The 16,653-nt window shown below is 35.7% G+C and overlaps 1 protein-coding gene across 20 annotated transcripts in view; it reads left to right on the top strand.

The window, feature by feature from the left end:
• The window catches only part of BAZ2B (bromodomain adjacent to zinc finger domain 2B), a 449,666-nt gene that overhangs the window by 429,699 nt on the left and 3,314 nt on the right, over positions 1 to 16,653 (top strand). For 16 of the 20 annotated variants that reach the window (XM_062187176.1, XM_062187128.1, XM_062187202.1 and 13 more), the window contains 5 exons: positions 6,955 to 7,265; positions 7,651 to 7,786; positions 11,826 to 11,972; positions 15,452 to 15,717; positions 15,968 to 16,111. In XM_062187176.1, coding sequence (XP_062043160.1) covers positions 6,955 to 7,265; positions 7,651 to 7,786; positions 11,826 to 11,972; positions 15,452 to 15,717; positions 15,968 to 16,111 — 1,004 coding nt within the window. The remainder of the gene's footprint in view (positions 1 to 6,954; positions 7,266 to 7,650; positions 7,787 to 11,825; positions 11,973 to 15,451; positions 15,718 to 15,967; positions 16,112 to 16,653) is intronic. The other 4 variants (XM_062187182.1, XM_062187160.1, XM_062187211.1 and 1 more) reach the window with 1 other exon arrangement.

Here is a 16,653-nt window from a genome sequence, read left to right as displayed (position 1 = left end):
CTATAGATGTTTAGCAGTTATCAAAATTATCCATAAATATATCAATGGGGCACACCCAACACATAGAGACTTTGGATATTGGCATTGAGGACCCTTTCAACCCTTTCACAGTGATAAGCTCTGTTAATTGCCATTTTTACAAAATTTTATCAGAAATTGTATTTTACTTTTATTTTATTACATTTGTAATTTTTAAAATTTTTAATCAGTCTTGAATAGATTCAGTATGGTTTGTAGATACAAATCTAAGAATAAAATGATATTCCCTTCCTCCCTCCCCCTTTCTCACTCTCACCTTCCTTTGTTATCTTTTTCTGTCTTTTTTTTTAATTTTTGAGATAACATGTTTTAACTTTACATTACAATAAAAAGGCTTAATACTTCACTAAAATGTTCCTGAAGTTGTTTTTATGAAAAGCATGAAGTTTGTATACCTTAAATATAAGGTTTCTGGGTCAGGGGAAAGTCTAACAAGTAAAAAGCAAAAAGACCCTAGTTTAGTGGGAATATGCTATAGACAATAATTGAACAGAAAAATGATCATTTCACCCATATACAATAAATTTTAAAGTAATCACGGACCATTAACAATATAATAGCATAACATTCTTAACCATTGGTTTGACAAAGGTTTGAAAAAATTTCACAAGCTATATTTGCAGCAATACTGATACAAACAGGCATTTCTTTCCATTTTTTTAATTTTAGCTACCACATTTAAGGGAGAACATGTGGTATTTGTCTTTCTGGTTCCAGCTTATTTCACTCAACATGATGTCCTCCAGTTGTATCCATTTTGCTGCAGATGGTAGAATTTCGTTACTTTTTATAGCTAAGTAATATTCCATTTTCTTTATCCATTCATCTGATGATTGACACCTTTGTGGTTCTACATTTTGGCTATTGTGAACAGTGCTACTATAAACATGGTGCTACAGGTATATCTTTGATACACTGTGTTCAAGTCTTTTGGATATATACCCAATAGTTGCTGATATATTTGCAATATTAATCCCTTTGTTGGATAGGTAGCTTGCAAATATTTTTTCCCATTCTGTTGAATGTCTCTACACTCTATCAATCATTTCTTTTGCTATGCTAAAGTTTCTGAGTGTGATACAGTCCCATTTGTTTAGTTTTGCTTTTGTTGCCTGTGCTTTGGGGTTATTGTCCAAGAATTCATCCCTTATCTTAATGTCTTGGAGTATTTCCCCTACGTTTTCTTCCAGCAACTGTATAGTCTCAGGGCTTAAATTTAGGTCTTTGATCCATCTTGACTTGATTTTTGTATATGGTGAGAGGTATGTAGCTGATAATTTCATTCATTTATTCATTTATGTATATATGTATATATCCAGTTCTGCCAGCACCATTTGTTCAAGAGATTATCTTTAAAGCTCCACTGTATGGTCTGAGCACTTTCTCAAAAATCAGTTGGCTATGGGACTAACACTGTGGCATAGCAGGTAAAGCTGCTGCCTGCAGCGCTGCATCCCATGTGCCTGGGAAAATAGTGGAAGACCCCTGCACACATGTGGGAGACCCGAATGAAGCTCCTGGCTCCTGACTTCGGCCTGGCCCAGCATGGCCATTGCGGCCATTTGGGAAGTGAACCAATGGATGGAATCTCAATATCTTTCTCTTGCTCGCTCTCTCTCTCTCTCTCTCTCTCTGCCTCTCCCTCTGTAACTCTGACTTTCAAATAAATAAATAAGTTTTTTTAGAAAGCACAATTATTTTTTTCTAATATTTATTTTATTTATTTGAAAGAGTTACAGAGAGAGGTAGAGACAGAGAGAGAGGTCTTCCATCCACTGGTTCACTCCCCAAATGGCCACAATGGCTGGAGCTGAGCCAATCTGAAGCCAGGAGCCAGGAGCTTCTTCAGGGTCTCTACTTGGGCCATCTACTGCTTTCCCAGGCCACAGCAGAGAGCTGGATTGGAAGAGAAGCAGCTGGGACTAGAACCAGTGCCCATATGGGATGCCGGTGCTTTAGGCCAGGGCTTTAACCCACTGCGCCACATGCCAGCCCCCAACACAATTCTTTTTTAAAAATCATTTTACTGTATGTTTGTGGATTAATTTCTGAACTCTCTGTTCTGTTCCATTGATCTATGTGTCAGTTTTTTGCCAGTACCAAGCTGTTTTGATTACTATAGATTTGTAAAGCTTTGAAGTTGGCTATTGTAATGCCTCCACCTTGATTTTTCTTGCTCAAGATCACTTTGGCTATTCTGGATCTTTTGTGATTCCATGTGAGTTTTGGGATTTTTTTTTTCTATCTCTGTCAAGAATGCCATTGGTATTTTGATAGAGATTACATTATTAAATCTGTAGATTGCTTTAGGTGGTATAGACATTTTAATGATATTGATTCTTCCAATCCATGAGAAGGGGATATCTACATTTTTTGTGTCCTTGATTTCTTTCATCAATGTTTGGTATTTTTCATTGTAAACATCTTTCACTTATTTGGCTAAATTTATTCCTAAATATCTGATTTTTGTGTGTGTGTGTGACTACTGTGAATGGGATTTCATTCTTGATTCCTCTCTCAATGAGTTTATCCTTAGCATATATAAAAAAAGGTGTTTTTTGTGTGTGTGTTTATTTTGTAACTCACAGCTTTACTGAATTGGCTTATCAATTCCAACAGCATGTGCAAACATCATGTCATATGGAAACAGGGGTAATTTGATTTAATCTTTTCCAGTCTTGATGCACTTTATTTATTTCACATCCTAATTGCTCTTGCTAAAACTTCCAGTTCTATATTTAATAAGAGAGGTGAAAGTGGACATTCTCATCCTATTCCAGATCCGAGGGAAAATTCTTTCAGCCTTTCCCCATTCAGTATGATACTGGCTGTTGGTTTGTAGAACATGGCCTTTATAATTTTGTGGAATGTTCATTTTATACCTAATAGAATGTTCATTCCATACCTAATGGCGAGTTTTTATCATGAAAGTGTCTTGAATCTTATGAAATGCTTTCTCAGCATTTATTGAGTTGGCCATATGGTTTTTGTTCTCTGTCCTTTGATGTGATTTATGACATTTATTGATTTGTGAAGGTTGAACCACCCTTGCACTTCTGGGATAAATCTCACTTGATTGTGATGCATGATCTTTTGGATATAATATTTTGTTGAGAATTTTTGCATATGTGTTCATTAAGGATAAAGGTTTCTAGTTTTCATGTTATGTCTTTGGTTTTGTGATGCTGACTTCATAAAAAGATTTTGGCAGAGTTCCATTCTGTTCAATATTTTGGAATAGTTTGAAGAGAATCGGAGTTACTTCCTCTTTGAATTTTTGTAGGATTTAGCAGAAAAGCCACTGGGCAGGGGCCCAAGGACCTGGACCATCCTCCACTGGCCTCCCAGGCCATAGCAGAGAGCTGGATCAGAAGTGAAGCAGCTGGATCCTGACTGGCGCCCATATGGGATGCCGGCAGTGCAGGCAGTGGCCTCACCTGCTACACCATAGCACTGGCCCTAACATGCAGTTCTTCACAGTACTTCCTTATGATCCTTTGTATTTCAGTGGTGTCAATTATAATGTCTCCTTTTCCATCTCTAAATGTATTTATTTGAGTTTTTTCTCTTTTTCTTTGTTAGTCTGGCTAGAGGTTTATATATTTTGTTTATCTTCTCAAAAAAACCAACTTTTGTTCTGTTGATTTTTTTTAGTTTCAATTTCATTTATTTCTGTTCTAATCCTTATTGTTACTTTCCTCCTGTTGATTTGGTGTTTGGTTTGTTCTTGTTTTTCTGAATCTTTGAGATACACTATTAGATATTTAATTTCAGATATTTATCATTTTTAATGTAAGCACTTAATCCTACAGACTTCCCTTTTCATACTGCTTTTGCTATATCTCACAGATTTTGATACATTGTTTTTTCATTTTCATTTACTTCAAGAAAGTTTTTGGTTTCTTTTTTAATTTCTTCAGTGACCCAAAGATCATTCAGTAGCATGTTGTTTAATTTCCAAGTTTTTATGAGTATTTTATTATTCTTGTTGTTGACTTCTAGTTTGGTTCCTTTATGATATGTGAAGATACATGGTATGATTTCAATCTTTTAAAATTTTCTGAGACTTGATTTGTGGACTAATATGTGGTCTATCTTAGAAAATGTTTATGTATTGAGGAGAAGAATATGTATTCTGTAGCTGTTGGATGAAATGTCCTATAAATGTCTGTTAGATCTATTTGCTCAATAGTATGTTTCAGCCTCGATGTTTATTTATTGATTTTCTGTCTGAATGATCTGTCCATTGATGAGAGTGGGGTGTTGAAGTCACTCACTATTATTGTATTTGAGTTTATCACTCCCTTTAGGTCTAATAGTATTTGCTGTATATATCTTGGTAATCTTGTGTTGGGTGCATATATATTTATGATTGTTAGGTCTTTTGCTGAATTGAACCTCTTATCAAAATATAATGTCCTTCTTTATCTCTTTTTACAGTTTTTTTTTTTATTTAAAATCTGTTTTATCTGATATTAGGACAGCTACTGCTGTTCATTTTTGGTTTCCATTTGCCTGATATATCTTTTGCCAGCCCTTCAGTTTCAGTCTGTGTATATCTTTGTGAAATGAGTTTCTTGTAGGCAGCATCTAGTGGTCTTTTATCCATTCAGCCAACCTAAGTCTTTTGCTTGGAGAATTTAAATCATTTACATTCAAGGTTAGTATTGATAGATAAGCACTAAGTCTTGTCATTTTGCTGATTGGATGATGATTCTACCTGCTCTGTTAGTGAATTTGGTGGTGTCATATGTTTTCATGATGTTTATTTCTAATGCTGGACTCCCTTTAGAATTTCTTGTAAAACTAGTCTGGTGTGGTAAATTCTCTCAGTGTTTGCTTATCTATAAAATAGTAGTAGTTAGGCCGGCGCCGTGGCTTAACAGGCTAATCCTCCACCTTGCGGCGCCGGCACACCGGGTTCTAGTCCCGGTTGGGGCGCCAGATTCTATCCCAGTTGCCCCTCTTCCAGGCCAGCTCTCTGCTATGGCCCGGGAAGGCAGTGGAGGATGGCCCAAGTCCTTGGGCCCTGCACCTGCATGGGAGACCAGGAGAAGCACCTGGCTCCTGGCTTCGGATCAGCGCGATGCGCTGGCTGCGGCCGCCATTGGAGGGTGAACCAACGGCAAAGGAAGACCTTTCTCTCTGTCTCTCTCTCTCTCTATCCACTCTGCCTGTCAAAAAAAAAAAAAATAGTAGTAGTAGTAGTACTGCTGGTGATAGGTTAAGCTTCCACCTGTGGCGCCAGCATCCCATATGGATGCCAGTTCAAGTCCCAGCTGCTTCACTTCCAATCCAGCTCCCTGTTAATGGCCTGGGAAAGCAGCGGAAGATGGCCCAAGTTCTTGGGCCCCTGCACCCACCTGGGAAGCCCAGAAGAAGCTTCTGGCTCCTGGCTTCAGATCATCCCAGCTCAGCCATTGTGGCCATTTGGGAAGAAAACCAGTGGATGGAAGACCTCTCTCTCTTTCTCCTTTCTCTCCATCTGTAACTCTGCCTCTCAAATAAATAAAATAAATCTTTAAAAAGTAAAAACTACTTTATTTCTTCTTCACTTTTTAAGGATAGCTTCACTTGGTATAATATTATTGATAGGAAGGTTTTGGTTTTTTTTTAAAGCCTTGGGTGTATCATCCCACTTTCTTCTAACCTGTAGGATTTCCACAAAGAAGTCTGATATTAATCTAATTGATTTTCCTTTATATGTAACTTGACACTTTTCTATTGCTATCTTTAGGATTTTCTCCTTGTCTTTAACTTTTGACAATTTAACTACAATATGCCTTGGAGAAGATCTTTTTCGGTTGAGTCTGCTTGAGATTCTTTGAGCTTCTTGTACCTGGACATTCATGTCTCTTTCATGGGAAATTTTCAATTATTACTTCATTTAACAGTCAGAGACCAGGGAATGCCTTAGTAGGAAGTGGGAACAGCATGAGCAGAGCACCAGGTCTGAGAAGTTTTTGACAAGTTTGTGGAGTACCAACTTATGGAATCGGACTGCAGCATAGGATGCATGCACAGGAACGTGAAGAGAGAGGTAGTTGAGGTAGTTAGGCCATGATAGATATCTGGAACTTTGTTAACCAGTGGAGGATCTTTGAAGACTTTTGAGTTAGAAGAGCATTATAAACAAGCTGAGTTATAAGATCATTCATTTATTCTTTCAACATTCATTACTCTTTCAACAATATATGTATTGAGTGTCCATTATTTGCCTTCATTGTGCTAGAGATAAGTGAGTAAAAGCAGACATTGCCCCTGCTCTTTTGGAAGTAATGATCCCACTTAGTGTAAAATTGTGACCATGACAAAGCTAAGAAGCACTGTCTGGTCCTGTGAGAGTCTGTAATAGGGGGATTTACCTCCTGAAAGAAGTCAAAGAAGGACTCTCCTGGGGGAATCCTTCCATGTTAAAGTGAATGTGAATATGCAGGATGAATGGAGTTAACTGGGTGAAGAGGAGCAGAGAAAAACTGTGCAAATATAAGAGCTTATATAGAGCCCCTGCAGCTCGAGAGAAAATGGTGAGTACAAGGATGTTTGCAGAAGAGTGCTTAAAGGAACAAAAACAGAAAGACCAAAGTTCATAGGCTACTGAGACATTTCCATTTAAGTCACTCCATGAAATTAATAAGCATTTTGGTCTAAAATCCTTCAGAATACTTTGCTGAGTTTTATTAAACCTTTTTTAATATCAAAAGTTGATAAATTTTGTTATTCAAACTTCCTACAACTGTTTCTTGTAACTTTTTGTTCTTGTTTCTACCAAGCCTTAGGAAAACACACGGTAAAAACGTTTAGTAAAGATCCTTGAGATTTCCCGGTACCTGCTGGTGTATTTAAGTAAAGGTAAATGCACCCATCTGGCATTCTAAGAAGAAACCATAATAATGCTATTCTCTTAATATATAGGGTTGGATGTGTCCAGAGCCTGCATCAGAAAGGGAGGACTTGGTATATTTTGAACATAAGTCATTTACTAAATTGTGCAAGGAACATGATGGAGAATTTACTGACGAAGAAGAAAGCAGTGCACATGCACTAGACCGGAAGAGTGACAACCCCCTAGATATAGCTGTAACCAGACTGGCTGATTTGGAGCGGAACATTGAAAGAAGGTATCTGAAGAGCCCCTTAAGTACCACCATTCAGATCAAACTGGATAATGTGGGCACAGTTACTGTCCCTGCTCCTGCACCATCCATTAGTGGTGATGGTGACGGGTAGGTTATTGAGATTAACTTGAAAAATTATTGTGCTTCTTTGCTAATTGGAGCCTATTTTCTATTGCCTGTTATCTATGTATCTTCTTGTATGTCTGTGATCCATATGGATCATGCTATTTGCATGATGCTTTGTAAAAACATTTTTTTTTGTTATGTGCATTGATAATCCTGCAAAGTGCTCTTACATTTACCTGGTTGTGACTAAGCTCTGAGGCACGTAGCCACAGTCTGTGCACTACATCAGATTTAGTTGCTTAAACCTTATACTTATTGGCTGTTACATGTTTTTGTCATTGCTTGGCTTTCAGTGTGATGATTGTTTCACATTCAGTAACCGTAAACGTGGACATGACCTACATAATTTTTCTATATTTCAATGCAGAATTGAAGAGGATATTGCTCCAGGGCTCAGGGTATGGAGAAGGGCATTGTCAGAAGCTCGCAGTGCTGCACAGGTAGCTCTGTGCATTCAGCAGTTACAGAAATCAATAGCATGGGAAAAATCAATTATGAAAGTTGTAAGTGTTTTTATTTAAGAAATACTATAACTAATTTCCTTTGTCTTGCTTTTTTCCAAACCTCAGATCTTGTAATTATACATTGTTTTAATTGTATATGCCTCACTTGAGAGATTTTATTTCTTAAATGCTGTATAGTTTGATACTTCTTCCTTATTTGAGCTTTTTGAAGGAAACTACCAAATGTGTCATCTTTTATTTGTTTTTAAATCTCATTTCTGACTCCTTTGAATATTGTTTGTATCTTTAATTGAAATTGTCTCCTTTATTTTTGTCAGTATAATAGTTATTAATTAAGTATTTTGAAAGCCTTTTTCTTCTTGTAAACATTGCTAACATTATCTTATTTGTTACTGCATTCCTAAAATGTCTATATTTTTCTATCAGGTTTCACTTTTTTTTTTTTTTTTTTTTTACTGCTGAGAGACACTTAGATAAGTACAAAATAACAAGAGAATTTGTGTGCACTTTGTAATGTGTGTGATATGAGATGTGGTTGACGTGAAAAGCAGATCTTTTAGTCTTCCTGTAATAATTAAAACTAGCTTTTTTACCATCTTTGTCCAGTCCCAATTAGTTATTATCATATAGTAAACCTCTACTTTGTACCAGGTGCCAAAATCCTGTATGTTCAAAATAAGACCTACAGTTCATATATTTCCACAGAGATATTTATTTTAAATCCTATGCAAGAGTCTTTCTTGCTTCTTTTATGTGTCACATATAGGAGCATCTTTTAATGTATATAATCTTATAAAAATTTTGAAGAGAGAAAGAGAATGCTCCCATCTGCTGGTTCACTCCTCAAATGCCTGCAATAGCCAGGGCTGGGTCAGTACTAGAGCTAGGAGCTGGAAGCTCAATTTAGGTCTCCCACGTGGGTGGCAGGAACTTGGTTACTTGAGTCACCACTGCTACCTCCTAGAGTCTGCATTGCAGGAAACTGCAGGCAGGAGCCGGAACTGAGAACTGAAGTATACCAGTGTGTGATGCCCACATCCTCACTGCTAGGCTAAGCACCCACTTCAGTTTTTGATGCAGACTTTTATGAATCACTTGAACATTTACTTTTGAATTATAGACTAAATGTAAAATTCACCTATTTGAGGTTTGTTTTCATAAGTGGCTAAGGGTTAAATTCCTTTACTTAAAATAGTCATTCCCTTAAGAAAAGTAGTGACCCTGAAATAATTCAGCGTTCTTTTCATCATTTTTACTTCTATGCTTATACTACTCAAGGCCTTACTTATTCTCATTACTCACTCAATTTGATTTCTTCCATTGTTTTTCTCTTCTTCCCAAAATGTCTATGGAATAATGAATCTGAAATTTTTATAGTATGCTTGAATGTAGCTCACTCTCTCAAGTCAAATTAGAATTTACTGTAAGTTTAAGGTATTGTTCAGTTCATCCAATAGCATTTTTACCTGGTAAAAATGGGTTTTTTTCTGCCGGCGCCGCGGCTCAATAGGCTAATCCTCCGCCTTGCGGAGCCAGCACACCAGGTTCTAGTCCCGGTCGGGGCACCGATCCTGTCCCGGTTGCCCCTATTCCAGGCCAGCTCTCTGCTATGGCCAGGGAGTGCAGAGGAGGATGGCCCAAGTGCTTGGGCCCTGCACCCCATGGGAGACCAGGAGAAGCACCTGGCTCCTGCCATCAGATCAGCACGGTGCGCCAGTTGCAGCGCGCCTACCGCGGCGGCCATTGGAGGGTGAACCAACGGCAAAAAGGAAGACCTTTCTCTGTCTCTCTCTCTCACTGTCCACTCTGCCTGTCAAAAATTTTAAAAAATAAAATAAAAATAAATAGGTTTTTTTCTAAAAATTACTAAAACCAGTTTGAAGTCACCTTAGGTGAAATTAAAGTTATAATGGTCAAAAAAGATTAAGTTCCTATTAAAAAATAACTGTGCACATTTTTTTCTTATTTACTCCATGATCTAATCAGTTTTGTTAGAAACCTACAACCAAGAAATCCAAAAACTGTACAAAACTTTCTTTTATGTTATTATACTTACTAAAGTTGTATTTCATTTTTGCAAATTCTTTAATCTTTCCTAATATACATTTGTCATCATTTAACTCACAATCTTCATTTTAAAAATGGTTTAATAATACATAATTTGCTATGAAACTGCCTTGAAAAGAAGGCAGAGTTTCATATACAAGATTAATGACTATTTTTAACCTTCAATTAGTGATCAAACAGTGCCTATAATGATCTGTGTAATTAGTCCAAACAAAATATGAAAGTGTTCAGTGTCTTGAGAAGTAGCCAGAGACCAAGTTCACCAGAAAAGAAGGCGCTGTCATAGTTGCCTCTGCATAATTCTCTGCCCACAGTATGCTTTATATTGTTGTTAATGTTAAACAATAGACAACACCCACTATTTTTTTATAGTAGCAAAGGGATTAAAACAAACTATTAATACACTTGCTGTAACATATTGTGAGCTATTTTGTAATATTTTTCAGAAGTGTTATGAGTTTGACATCTGTCACCCTCTCTTTAAAAGTACCAGAAAATAATTTTATTTTTAAGTTGTAAATGTCAGATGTAAGACAGATTTTGCTGTATTTTTAGTGATCTTTTGAAGAAAATGAGAATTTACTTACATTCATGAATCTGATTTTTAAGTTTTATTGTTGCAAAGATTTAAATATAACCTTCAAAATGTTATTTCTCGAATATCTTTACACTAGAAGTTCTATAGATGTAGCTCACTTTTGGAGAAACAACTTTATGCTGTTTTAAAGGATTTCAGGATGTGCTATTAGCACAGGTCATAAAGTAGATATTTATTGTTGGAATGTTAAAATCTGCTGCTTTTGCTCTTACTATTCATGACAATTTTGGTATTATGGATATATTTGATAAATATTAATTAACTTGAATAGTTTGCCTGCCATTTTGATAAAATTCTTAAACTGTCGTTGGTGTAGCCATATTGAGTTATGACTATTTTATACTTTCCTAGACTGATACGATGTTGTTTTGCAAACTTTTAAAGTTTGAACATTTGAGCCTATATTGTTTTTAAGAGTACATAAATACTTAATTTTAAATTCCTGTGAGTTATTTTCAGCTTAAATGTTTTGATTTTTGTAAAATATTGATTGCCATTTACATTTTATACTGTGAATGGAATATGAACTGTCAAAAAATAATGTTAGTGTTTACCATTTTTAAAGGCTATCTTGAAAGTTTTTACTTACCTAACATTTCTTTCACTTTGTGAAACTTGCTACATAGAATAAGAATATATGTGCATGGAAAAATATATTCTCTTTGCAGATTTAAAGTTTGCAATGGTATTGGAAATTTTTCAATAGAGGCAAAATTATTGTTCACTTTAGATAATAAATCATAATCTCTTTTATCATAACCTCTTAATATTCTTTAATTTATTAAATCTGGCTTTTTCCCTTAGAAATAACTTTGTAGGATCTATTATCTACACTTATCAGACATGTTTGATTTTCAAAGCTTCCTGGTTTGGACACATTTTTCAATCATGAAACGTAGGTGAATAATTAAATCAAAATCCAGGGATATCTTTGTATTACATTGTAATTATGACACTAACACAAGTTTCCTAATTTTGATATTAAAGGTTACTCTGACTCTTATTTCTTTCTCAGGATATCATGAGGATACTAAGATAAGCTAAAGATGAAATGCATTTTTAAAAATCACCATGTATTAAAGCTCTTCATTGCTGTATGTGCTCTAATGTCATGTTAATGATTTCATATGTTAATGTGTACATGCTTCTGAGGTGTGTGCAGGCATTCGACCTCCAGCTTTGTTCTTTGCAGTGTACCTGAAATGTGCATTTACCCCAATAGAACTGCTCACCCCGTCATGTGGTCCGTATCTGTGTAATGAGAGATACATAGATGTGTATGGCTACTGTGTATTTGTTAGCAAGCGGAATGTTCATTACTAATATAATTTAGGAATTGTGGTATGTTTAACATCCCAGTAACTATTATTCATAGCAGAAGGATAATCTTAAATGATCTTTTATGTATTATAGTACTGCCAAATCTGTCGGAAGGGAGATAATGAAGAACTACTTCTCCTTTGTGACGGCTGTGACAAAGGCTGTCATACCTACTGCCACAGACCTAAGATTACAACCATACCAGATGGAGACTGGTTCTGTCCTGCTTGCATTGCTAAGGTAAGATGCCTCTAAAATTGCACTTTTTAATTAGGAGCTCAAAATGTAGGATTTTTTCAGATATAATTAGTGTGCTATAAAATTCACCTTTTAAACAAGTGGGTTTTTTTTATGTACTCACAAAGTTGTACAACTTCCTGATTCCCTAAAAAACCCCTCTTATCCATTAGCAGTTACCCCCCATAAGCCTTCTCTCCCCAGCCTTTGGCAACCATTAACCTGCTTTCTACTCTGTGGGCTAGTCTTGTGTATTCCATTGTATGGAGGTATCTGTTCCATTTTATATTCTTTTGTATGGACTTGCCACATTTTGTTTATCCCTTCATCAGTTCACTAGACGTTTGTCTGACTTGTCCATAACTTCTGGCTACCGTGAATAATGCTGCTGAGAGGGTTCATGCCCAGGTTTTTGTTTGAATGTATGTTTTCAGTTCTCCTGAATCTATACCTAGCAGTGTAATTCCTAGGTCGTATTGTGTTAAGCACCTATATTTAAGCCATTTTCTAGTCATATTTCAAAGAGAAAACTGAACTCTTCATACCAATTGAGAGAAGTAATAGGTAAAGTAGAAATGGTTTGGGGAGTTAAAAATACAAGGAGTAAGAAGTGTAAGAGGATCAACATGTATTGCAGGCCAGACCCTTTGCTAGAGCTTGTTGGAACCCTTGTGGATAATGTCACAAACAGGAGAGGCATACCCCATTTGGATGTGGTAGTCCTTACTCAACTCTAGCCATTTGTTGTTACGAAGGAATATGGGCCCAGTGTTCTAGGATCTTTTATTTTTTAATTAATGCTATAACTAGTACTGAAACAGTATTTTACACTTTATGTTCTGTGTGGGTGCAAACTGATGAAATCTTTACTTAATATATACTAAATCGATCTTCTGTATATAAAGATAATTGAAAATGAATCTTGATGTGAATGGAATGGGAGAGGGAGCAGGAGATGGGAGGGGTGCGAGTGGGAGGGAAATTATGGGGAGGGGGGGTCATTGTAATCCATAAACTGTACTTTGGAAATTTATATTTACTAAATAAAAGTTTAAAAAAGAAAAGTTAGAATTCTAGATTTTTATATCTGTTCTCCCAAATAGTAAATGTTGGAACAAATTCAGAATATTTATAAGCATTGCGTGGGCCAAATAACACATTCCGAGGACTGTTTACAGCCCGTGAGGCACCAATTCACAGCTTCTAATCTGTAAATTATTATAAATAAATCTGATAAGTTCTGGTTAAGACCCACTGACAGTCCTCTTTGATTTGGGACTGTAGCAAGAAGGAAATGAGTACAGGTGTAAAAGCTTGTTCCTTCAATAAGCTTATGAGTACCATCTACTAAGGTAAGCTGAGGAGATCAAAAAATCCTAAAATTCACATGCAAACACATAAGGTCTCAAATAGCAAAAACAATCTTAAACAATAAAAATAAAAAAAAAGAAACAGAAACTTCATTATCTTGCTTTGAAACATCACAGAAGTCTTGATTCTGTGATTTCAATTGTATATTTTCTTACTGTGAATGTTAAATTCATTCAAAAAATTCCAAATATTTCAAATAGGAACCAGAACTTTGAGCCTGTTGTTGAAATGTTGTTCTTTTAAAATGACATAACTAATAATCTGATTTTATAGTCATTAAAAGGACTTTGTCTTTATTATATTAAGTTTCTCTTTTCTAATGATTTTAAAATGCTAAAAGCTCAGTGTAATATGAAAACCCAAAATAACCAGATTTTAGTGAATAAAAATTAAAGTAAATGAAGAAAAGACTTAGTAAAACATTTCAATTATTTCGCTTAGTGACATGGTAAAATTCTTTGATATGAAATGAGTCAGGTGTTGAATTAATGGCTATTCTTCTTATTTTAGCCAATTAAATTATCTGCTTAACTGTACTTTTAACAGTTAAGAGAACCAAATAATTAAACTGCTTGACTTGGAGCATTTTTTAATAATATTGCTAGCAGGGGTCATGATAACTTCAAAGAAATTGCTGTGAAATACTTCAAAGAAATGTTTTCAGCCAAATTCATTGCAGGAAGACAGCCCACATTAAATTATGGCTGATCTGGTTATATGGCCTGGCAGTTTAGGATTTAATAGTCTGAGTAAAGGAAAAGTAGTTTTCTAAAGGAGTTTGGTATGTACTGTTTGGGAAAATAAAAATAAAACCATATATTACCAGTGACTTTACATGTGTCTTTTTTATGGTGTATTTATTAGAACATTTACCCTCAAAAGATAGACTTATTTCCCCATTTCTCAACTGAGGATGGAGAACCCTCTTTGTGACACCAATGTTTTTGCAATTTGTGGTTTGATTACATAAGCAATGTGACATCATTTGATTTTTTTTCCACATAGTTCTTGGGCTAGAATGACCCCAGCAAATATGTAGCTTATCTTTCTTATTTGACCGATGAGAACACAGGGCCTCTGATACTTTTACTGAAAGTCTGTAGCTAGCTAGTGAGAAAGCCATAGCTGGAGTTCATATCCTTTAGTGACCAATCTGCTCTTCTTCATAGCTTTTCTTTTTATTTTGTTTTCCTCAAAATACAGGCATCATTCTCCCTCATCTTTTTCCACCAGTGCTTTATTCACACCAGGCAGCTACAAGCTTATAATATTCTGTTCTTATTGCAGATGGTTTTTATTCTTTACCCAGAAACTAAATCCCAATTTCTAGTATATTGTATCACTTAAAAAGGACTTCTCTACATATTTGACACTGGCTTGTTATTACCTCCTCGACTTTCTTAATAAGCTCTGTATTTTTGTTTATGTTCACCTTTGTTTTTAATATTGTACTCTAAAAAGGAGTTCTGGGGGGGGCCTTTAGATTTCACAGTTAAAAATGCCGGTTCAGATGCCCATGTCCAAGATTGGAGTGCCTTGGTTCAATACTTGCTTCCTAATCCTACTCCTGCTTCCTGCTAATGAACACCCTAGAGGCAGCAAGTGATGATTGAAGTACTTGTGTCTCTGCCACCGGTGTGGGAGACTAGGACCAAGACTTGGCTCCTAGCTTTGGCCTGGCCAAATCCTGCTATTCTGGGCATTTGAGGAGAGAACCAGTGAATTAATACCGATCTCTCTCTCTCTCTCCTTCAAATAAATGAAGAAACAACTGTGTTCTTTTGTGTCTTTAAACTCAGTCAGTGATCTATAGTAAAGAGATTTTGGTGGTAAATTCTGTTGTACCAAAGATGGATTACAATGAGATCAGCCTTTTCAACTTCTCGGAATTATTTACATGAATACACTGTCCATGCTGGGTAGATGTTAGTCTTATATTATGGGAGAGCAAATTCACAGACCTCTCTTGAAAATACTAGAATTATCTACCTTCTAAATTAGAGTTAATATCTCTTTTTATGTATTTGTCCTGTCAGACCTTTACAATTTAAAACAGAAGGTTTGTAGCAGTTATTCTCTTACATCTCATTTATGTATATTTTTAATTAAAGGCAAGTGGTCAAACTCTAAAAATCAAAAAACTTCACGTCAAAGGGAAAAAACCCAACGATTCAAAGAAAGGCAAGAAAGTAGCTTTAACGGGGGATACTGAGGATGAAGACTCTGCCTCCACAAGTAGTTCGCTGAAAAGAGGGAGCAAAGACCTCAAAAAAAGAAAAATAGAGGAAAACACTTCTGTTAGCTTGTCAAAACAAGACAGCTTTACTTCTGTTAAGAAACCTAAAAGAGATGACTCCAAGGACCTAGCTATTTGCAGGTATTCCAGTTTTCATGTTCTATATGTAAATAGTATCCCATTTTATTGTTTAAAAACCTCTTATCATGCTAAAGGTTATTTTCTGACATTAATGTAAATAAAATATAAAGTTTAAGGAAATGTATTCTTTTATCTATTATAATTTACATTGATATTTTGCTTGGAAGATTACAATAGAATGCTTTTCTTAATAAAAATATCCAATGCTGAAAGTATAGATCAGGATTTCAAACATTTTTTTTTTTTTCAGTATGATCCTGACTGAAATGGAAACTCATGAGGATGCCTGGCCTTTTCTACTTCCTGTAAACTTGAAACTTGTTCCTGGTTATAAGAAAGTTATTAAGAAGCCTATGGATTTTTCCACGATCAGAGAGAAGCTAAGTAGTGGACAGTAAGTCAGTCAATTTAGTTCAGTATTTATTGAATGTGTGATATGTGTTGAGTTCTTTTCTAATGAGTTGAAGATATTTTAATTAACAGCAAAGGCATAGGGCCCTTCCTTTAGAGTGGTATGTGTGTGTGTGCATTTGGTATGAGACAAGTCAATTAAAAATGAGGAAAATTAAAAAGCAGCAAGATCAACCTGCTTTTGACACTGGCAGTGCATCCAACCCAGATAAGTGGTAAGAAAACCGTGCCTCCCCACAGTAAGTAACCTGTAACCTGTATCTTGTACAGGCATCCATGGAATATTGACACCAATACATGTGGCTGTAGCAAAATTTGACTCTCAGTGTTTTCAACTTACTGTAATGTAGAAATAGAAGATCACTGGAAATTTTAATAGTTTAAAGCTTTATTATGAGTTGTTGGAGAGTAAGAAAAATCCATTTACAAATGTGGACGAAAACTACAATTTGCTCCTCTCTACCATACTTTTTTGTGACCCTATCCTAAAAGTAAAATGACTTCTTGTCCACAGTTAATGGTGTT

This window comes from Lepus europaeus, chromosome 1, assembly GCF_033115175.1.
Source record: "Lepus europaeus isolate LE1 chromosome 1, mLepTim1.pri, whole genome shotgun sequence".
Classification (NCBI taxonomy): Eukaryota; Metazoa; Chordata; class Mammalia; order Lagomorpha; family Leporidae; genus Lepus; species Lepus europaeus.
Note: the sequence above shows the minus strand (reverse complement) of the source record. Positions and strands in the feature narration are given on the sequence as shown.